Source organism: Protobothrops mucrosquamatus, unplaced genomic scaffold (assembly GCF_001527695.2).
Source record: "Protobothrops mucrosquamatus isolate PMUCROS unplaced genomic scaffold, P.Mucros_1.0 scaffold2770, whole genome shotgun sequence".
In the NCBI taxonomy this organism is placed as follows: Eukaryota; Metazoa; Chordata; class Lepidosauria; order Squamata; family Viperidae; genus Protobothrops; species Protobothrops mucrosquamatus.
The window spans coordinates 39,215-47,209 of NW_015388808.1; the positions used below are offsets into that span (position 1 = coordinate 39,215).

General features: G+C 45.1%; 1 protein-coding gene across 1 annotated transcript in view; it reads right to left on the reverse strand.

Moving 5' to 3' along the window:
- Positions 1–5,733: 5,733 nt before the first annotated feature.
- Positions 5,734–7,995, reverse strand: part of LOC107296377 (TBC1 domain family member 10B-like) — a 15,713-nt gene continuing 13,451 nt past the window's right edge. The window contains exon 9 of the mRNA XM_015825722.2: positions 5,734–6,612. Coding sequence (XP_015681208.2) covers positions 5,932–6,612 — 681 coding nt within the window. The 3' untranslated portion in view covers positions 5,734–5,931. The remainder of the gene's footprint in view (positions 6,613–7,995) is intronic.

The following is a 7,995-nucleotide window of genomic DNA, read 5'->3' on the forward strand; positions in this document are numbered from 1 at the left end:
ACCATTTTCCACTCCCTTATTTTAGGGTCATGGTTCACATCTTCCAATCAACTTGGAAGATGTGATTTACTTCCGGTTTCTTTCTCCCGGGCTATCCTTATGCTCCTCCCCCTTTCCTGGTTGCTGGTTTAACTATATAAATACCAGACAGTTCTGCACATTGTCAAAGCAAGAATATACAGTATTTGCAGCGTTGACAGGCACTTCCGCTGAGCACTGACAGCCCTGCAGCTCCAGCCATCTCTCACTCAGGCTTGTGCGGTTCTGCCACCGGTTCAGCTCATTCCCCTCCCCCGCTACCACTTTTCTAGGATGGTCGCGTACCACCTGCCAGGTGCCAATGTACCACAGGTGGTACCCGTACCACTGGTTGAAAAGCCCTGATCTAGATTCTAGATGGCTGGGACTACAATTGAAAACTTCTAGCCAGCATAGCCACTGTGGTGCAGGCATGCTAATTAAACAAGTATTAGCAATACTGCTTAAGACTTATATACTGCCCCACAGCACTCTCTGTTTTTTTTTTTACAAATGTCAGCTTATTGCCCCCAACAATCTGGGTTCTCATTTTATCAATCTTGGAAGGATTGAAGGCTGAGTCAACCTTGAGCTAATCAGGATCAAACTCCTGGCGGTGGGCAGAGCTAGCCTGCAATACTGCATTCTAACCACTGCACCACCAGGGCTATTAGTTGAGGTCATCAGTATCCAGGTTAGAGGATCTTCTCTGGCCTGCTATCAAATACCACTGTAGACAGAGAAAGCAGGGATGATGGGTGTTTCCTTAATAATTAGCTTTTACCCCCACTTTAAGTGGAAATATTGTTTTCTATGTATCATTTATTAAGGATCTCCTCAAGCTTTACTACAAGTTGCATCATCTGTGTTCTCATTTTATTTAACTCAGCTTGAGAAAAAAAAAAGCAATCCTTACTTCAGGCAACACTTTCAAGAAGAGTCCACACCTTTTCTGATTTTTCTGAAGTCTGATTCTGCATAGAATCCTTGGGCAGTGATTCTCACATGACCTCCTAATAGCAGATTGAGTCTGGGGGATGTTTTAACTTTGGGGAGCCAATGGAGGAAGTGCACCCTGGGAATACCTGCTTCCCTTCTGCAGGAAACTCTTGACAGCAGAGATGAGATGTTGCATACTATTTATTCTGAAGATGATCTCAAATCTTAGATTTTCTATCCCGATTCTTAAACACACCAAAAAGGAATAAAACTGAAGTGTGTGCTGTGAGCAAAAGCCTAGCATACACTACTGTACTTTATTTAAAATGAAGCCAAATATACGTATGAAAATTTAGTAGGGGGGGGGGTTTTCAGTTGGCAACAAAGAGAATGGAGAATCAGGTTCCCAAGATAATCCCAGTATATTTATCTTTTACTCCTTGTTTTAGCTTCCACAATATAGTGCTTCATTTTCCTTTCCTACTTCTGCCGTGTTTCCAATGAAACTTGAACACTCACCAATGTGAGTGACAAATGGCTCTCCAGATGATGTACAGCTGTTAATTCCCCGTTGGCTAGACCAGGGGTCCCAAACCTCTGGGTCGCGGCCCACTACCAGGCCTTGAGCCATTTGGAACTGGGCCGCGGAAGTGGCAAGCCAATATGTGCAGGAGGCGTGTATGCCCGCCGCTCATGCAGAACCATCTCCCTCCCCCCCCCCGTCAGTCTACAAAGCCGGAAACTCTGGGCTAAACCCAAAAAGTTGATTTCAACATCTGGAGGGCTACAAAATCACAATGTATGGGCTAGGAAGAGGGGAAGGGATCTGATGGAAATTACTTGTAGAAAAAGGAGATATGAAATATTTACAGGAGTATCTTGGTACTCAAATGCTTTGAAACTCACCCAATTTGGTACTCAATGCATTTTGACATGAAAATTTTGTCCCGGTACTCATTGTTTGTTTGGTACTCAACATACCAGCTAGAACTTGTTGGTGTCGATTGTCTTGTGACTCACTGTATTCCTTATGGGAAAAAATTGTTTGGTACTCATCATGCCTCCGGGAACCAATTAATGATGAGTACCAAGGTACTACTGTATTTCCTTATCAGCATCACAGCCTCCCAGTAAAGCGCTTCCCCAGCCTAATTAAACTCCTAGGAATGGTTAAGGAACTGCAACAGAAACGTGTGGAGGGGAATGCAACTTCAAATCTCCGATGACCATGGCAGATTCATCATACTTCATATTACCGATCAGCAGGAAAGCCAAATGAAATTCCACCAGGTGCCCATCCAGGTACTATTCAAAGAACAGGATGTGCAATGTGTCCAAATCATTGTAACAGACCCAAGGGATAAAATGCTTTAAAGAGCTGAGCCAACTGGAGGTTTTGCTGTGAACCAAGACTTCCACCTCTTCCCCATGCCAGGCCTGTCCACACGAGTCTTGGATGATCGGATCATTCATTTGGCAGCTGCCAAAGGAGCCGTAAAACAAAACTCAGGAGCACTTTTTCATGCGGCTGCTGATAAAAACAGGATTGCCAACATGATCGCCAACGTCCGATAACGGATATGGCACAAGAAGAAGAAGAAAGGAGCTGTAATCTCCCTTTCCATTTCCTACAGTTTTCCCTCTGAAGGGGAAAACAAATCTGCGATGGCACCATAAGGTTTTGTACAACCTTGGACATGTTTAGTGGAAAAGCAAACAGTCTCACATCCCTGCCCATTTTGCAGTCTGCCCTCGTAGGGCATGGGATGAAAAGTACGATGAGATGGAGTGCCTTGAAAAACCAAAGCCTTTCTAGGACTTGATTTCAGTTACAAATGTCAGAGTATGCAGTTAGCTGTCCAGAAGAAATCTGTCTGACTCCCAGCACAATTTAGTCTATTTAGGACTAAATCTAAATCACTCTGGGTTGTTTGAATCCACCTCCTTCTGGTTAACTGAAATTTGTATGGTACAGGCTTTCTGAACCTGGACTTCTTCAATAAACAAAACACTGCTTTAGATCTGAACAATCCCATAAAAATAAATAGCTTAATTCAGAAATAATAGAACAACAGAACTGGAAGGGACCTTGGAGGTCTTCTATTCCAACCACCTGCTCAGGCAGGAAACCCTATACATGTGGTGGCAAACCTATGGCACGCATGCCACAGGTGGCACGCAGAGCCCTCTCTGTGGGCATGCGCGCCATTGCCCCAGTCCTAGGCCCTCAGCTGGGTTTTATAAAACCTTTTCGCTTTAGGCCTCCACCGCCGTGTGCAAAAAAAAAAAAAGGTTCAATCAATCAATTTCAACTTCTCGCGGGAAAAAAAAAGATCTCGCAAAGTTGGAATTGATTGAACTTTTTAGTCCCACCCAGTCTGCCGTTACCACCGCAGCCATGCCCAGCCAATTGGGCACATCCACCCGGCACCCAACGATACATATAGTGGGTTTTCGGTTGCAGTTTGGGCACTCGGTCTCTAAAAGGTTTGCCATCACTGCCCTATACCATTTCAGACAAATGGTTGTCCAATCTCTTCTTAAAAACTTCCGGTGTTGGAATTTCAGTCCAATTAATCCTTGGTTAACAAAGACACTCAACAAATGTGGTCTCCATTTTGTTTTGTTAACAATTTTAAACAAAGCAATGCAGGAGGATGGGGAATCTAATAAAAATGAAACACAAATTATTAAAAAAAAACAAAGAAAAAGTATTAACAAGTAGGACAGCAAAGAGTTGTTATTTGTAATTTACTGCTTGACCAAATTAGGGGCAGTGGTTAAAAAAAACACTTTAAAAATAACAATAAGGCATGGGGAGATGATGGATTCCTAATTTCCAGTGTGTCCCATTAAATAAGAGCACAAGATCAAAAAAATCCCAAATATCTGTATACATAATTACAATACTGAAACATATATATATGTGTTAGAGAGAAAAAGTATATACAGAGAGGAAAATAGTCTAATAGAACATTTTTGTTAGGGATGTGAATCCAAAGAGAAACTGCTATTTGGTACAGATATATTTGGGGAAGTGAGATTCTGAAACAGGCTCATGATTTTCAAACTATTCACAACTGCAGAGAACATGACACAAGAGAAGGAAAAGATGCTGCGGAAGAATTGGGAACTCACGAATCCACTATGGACTCATAATACTGTAGCCCAGTCTGACTTCCAAGGCAGCAAGAATTTATCTTCCAGTTTCAAACTCCCCAAACCTCTTTCCACCATTCCTAAGCTGATCAACCCTACGGCCTGCCAATATTATTTTCCTAGACTGCATAGAATAGAAACCCAGAGTTTTGACAATTGCCTTCTGCTCCACCATTAAAGGTTTGCAACGCAGTATCGGCATGTAGTTCCTTAAAAGGAAACAGAACTCCATTGTGGCCGCACAGCGAACCACAGAAAAAAAATGTCTAGAGCAAAATACATTGCAATTACTTTAAAACAGTGTTTCCCAATCCTGGCAGCTTTTAAGATGTGTGGACTTCAACTCCCAGAATTCCTCAACCATTCCCCAAGCTGGCTGGGGAATCCTGGGAGTTAAAGTTGCTAAGGTTGAGAAACACTGCTTTAAAGGTCCATTTTTGTGGGACAAGGAAATCAAGCATGCATCGTATTTGTTAATATCTACATCAACAAGCTATAAACCAGTTTTAAACCAGCTAAATGTAATCCAGCAACAAACATTTCAATAATTTACAGCTATAGCCATTTGGAGAGAGTTTGCCCAAATCTCCTCTTGGGGACGGAAGTTCTCGCCAAAAGTAAATACCTCTTTTGAACAAAATAGCAAGCAGTCAGACAAAGGTTATCCTCCTAGATTTCTCAGGAATGTTTCTGCCAAAAGCTATTTCTGAAGGGCAGGAAATTGACCTTTTTTTTTTCTTTGTTCTGACTGAAACTATTTGACTACATGTCAAAAACAGAGAACCAGAAAATGCAGCCTCTCTTTCGGACCCAATCTAATTACTTCTCTTTACTGAGCCAATGCAGCAAACTTTTCTAGAAACTGAGATTTTTTTTTCCTTGTTGACTGCTAGGAATCCCTTATATAGGAATAGCCAACTGGCCAAGCCTGGCTTCCTTAATCTCCCACCACGGTTTTGAGACAGATTGTTGTAAAAAGCCAACAGGACCGAGCTTCTCTTTTCCTGAATGTCCAAGCTCAAAGAAGCCACTCTGGTTCCATGTCTGCCTATCAACAAATGGTTCTGAAAAGAGAGGCAATTGGGCCAGGAGACAAGGCAGCTAGCTTAGTCTGTAGAAAGCCATGCAAGGGGAAGTACCTATATGTGTGTGTGTGTGTGTGTGTGTGAGAGAGATGTTTCCTAAGTGCCTTGTGGAGCCCATCAGCTTGAGGAGAATTGGGGGAAAATATGCGATAATGTTAAAAGGGCCAATCCACTGCAATGGCAGAAGCGTCTGTTAATATCGGGGAAGGGCCAGAGTCCATATTTGGCCTCTCTGCTCAAGGAGGTGATGTCATCCCTGGAGTGGTTAGAGAGTTTTAAAAGGAGGCGGTTCCGTACAAAGTACTTATTAAGAATGCAATTACTCCCATGGTTAGGCTCCCAGCTTGGAGGGAACAGAGGAGGGTAGTGCAGTTGCATTTGTCGGTTGTGGTGAAATTCACACGGGGCCACCAAGTTCCATATCCATGCATAGAGCACACCAGCTACCATGGACCTTTTCTCTCTGGTCATTACGGTCAAGGAGAGCAGGATGGGGGACTCCAGCCCACCTCAGGCACACGAAAGAGGTAAACACATGGACCCTAAGTAATTCTCCTCCAACACTCTCTCACCTTCAGTCTGGGGGTTTTCCACATCCAATAGTTGAGTCCCTTTGGCGTACGTCCTCCGGTCCTTTGGGTCCTTCAACCACACTATGTCTCTAGTGGCAACCATCTTCTTGGTCCTCGGGAGTTGTTCAGCCTTGTGTTGTCCCACCCCTCAGTATTATTCAAAAATAAGTGTCCTGGAGCACAGACCCCACTGGGGTTTCCCCATCTTTTCCATCTTCAGGGGCTGATTTGGGTTCTTTCTTCCTCAAAGACATCTTTCTTTCTTTCTTTAGCTTGGCTTCCTCTTTGGTTCGTTCTTTCTGCTGCTTCTTCTCCCGCTCCTTTTCCTGCTTCTCCCGCTCCTTCTGCAGCTTCTTCTCCCGCTCCTTCTGCAGCTTCTGCTTCTCCTTCTCTATCTTCTCTTGCTTCTCCCGTTCTTTTTCTTTCCGCTTTTCCACTTTGCTGCTGCTGCTTTTCTTAGGGCCACCTAAGGGGGTGTTGTTCCCAGTAGGGGAGGGCAGGGCTTCATGAAGACCTTCAGAGACCACCACCTGGTTCTGGGCAGTAGGAGGGACCGGGGAAGGGGACTCACCCAGGGTACTTATGGAATGAGCTGGGGAGAAGGAGGGGCCTATGATGCTGCCTAGGGCAACCCTGTGTTTTAGCCCTGTGAGGCTCAGGAGGCTGGCACTGGCAGTCAAGGGAGGATTCATACGGTAGCGCTCCTCATGGATGGCTCGCGAGCCATGGAGTCGGCGGGAGGGCTTGTACTGGAGCTCCCCCCGAGTTTCCCGCCATTTTTTTAGCTGGGTGGTATTCTCTCGCTCGATGAGGGCTTCAGTAACTGGAAGATTAATCACCTGAATCAGATGGGAGAAAGAAAGAGAAGGAGGAATAACTACATGTGGCATCTTTTGATCCATCTTCCCGTCTACAGCTGAGGACTTTGTCATGAAGTACATGTAAGCCAGGAGCAGATCTCATTCAAAATTCCTGTCAGTGGAATCAGATCCTCTGCTTTTACATATATATATATAGCAATAGCACTTAGATTTATATACTACTTCAAAGTGCTTTACAGCACTAAGCAGTTTACAGAGTCAGCATATTGCCCCAATACACACACACACACACACACACACACACACACACACACACACACCTTGCAGTGCCCATCACAGCATTAAATCCAGGAAAAGCCTTCTAAGTATTTTTTTTTATTACATAGTTAAAGAAAAGCTAAGGATATTCTTATCAGCCAATTTCAAATTACTGCATAAATATGGTATTCAAGAAACATTAGGCATCCCAACTAAGTATCTGAATTTAAAATCCATTAATAAATTCAAAATGTGACTTATTTCAGCAGGCTTGAAGATCTCAGGGAAATGGAATTGTGGGATGATGTAATAGTATGTAATGGGATGACCTTAGGACAGCGGTTCTCAACCTGTGGGTCGCGACCCCTTTTGGGGTCGAACGACCATTTCACAGGGGTCGCCAAAGTCCTGGAGTTTTTCCTCATAGAATCCTTATGAAACGCATTCCGGCATTTGTTTTTTTGGTTTTTTCCCCTTTTTCATGAGCTGTGCTACTCCCTCTTATTCTATTGGCTTTTGAAAGCCAATAGAATAGACTCTATTCAAGAGAGTCTATTCTATTGGCGTTCGAAAGCCAATTCTATTGGCTTTCGAACGCTAATAGAATAGACTCTCTTGAATAGAGTCTATTTTATTGGCTTTGAAAAGCCAATAGGAATTGTCCAGGCTGTCTCTACCCTGCTGAGCCCGCCAAAAGTCCCAGTCGGCAAACGTTGCTGCAAGTTGTCTGCAGCTAAGGCGAGCTTTCTGGAAGTTTCCACCCCTCCCTGCTGAGCAACTACTAAATGTAAGTAAAAGAGGGCCAAGGGTGAGAGGGCCGCCCAGGAGCGCCTGGGCCTGCCTGCCGCCGCACCGAACGGGCGGTGGCCAAGGTGAGGCTAGCAGGGCAGCGGCGGGCGCTGGGAGGGTAGCTGGCGCGCGTGGGGCCCAGCGGGTGGCTTACCTCCCTTGGGCTGGGCCAGCTGGTGGCCCAGCCGGTGGTCGGCCTGCGCCGTCGCTTGCCATGGCCGCCCAGGAGCGCCTGGGCCTGCCTGCCGCCGCACCGAATGGGCGGTGGCCAAGGTGAGGCTAGCGGGGCAGTGGTGGGCGCTGGCAAGGTAGCTCGGCGTCTTTCAGGTCCTCTTGCCTGGCTTCCGTCTGGGA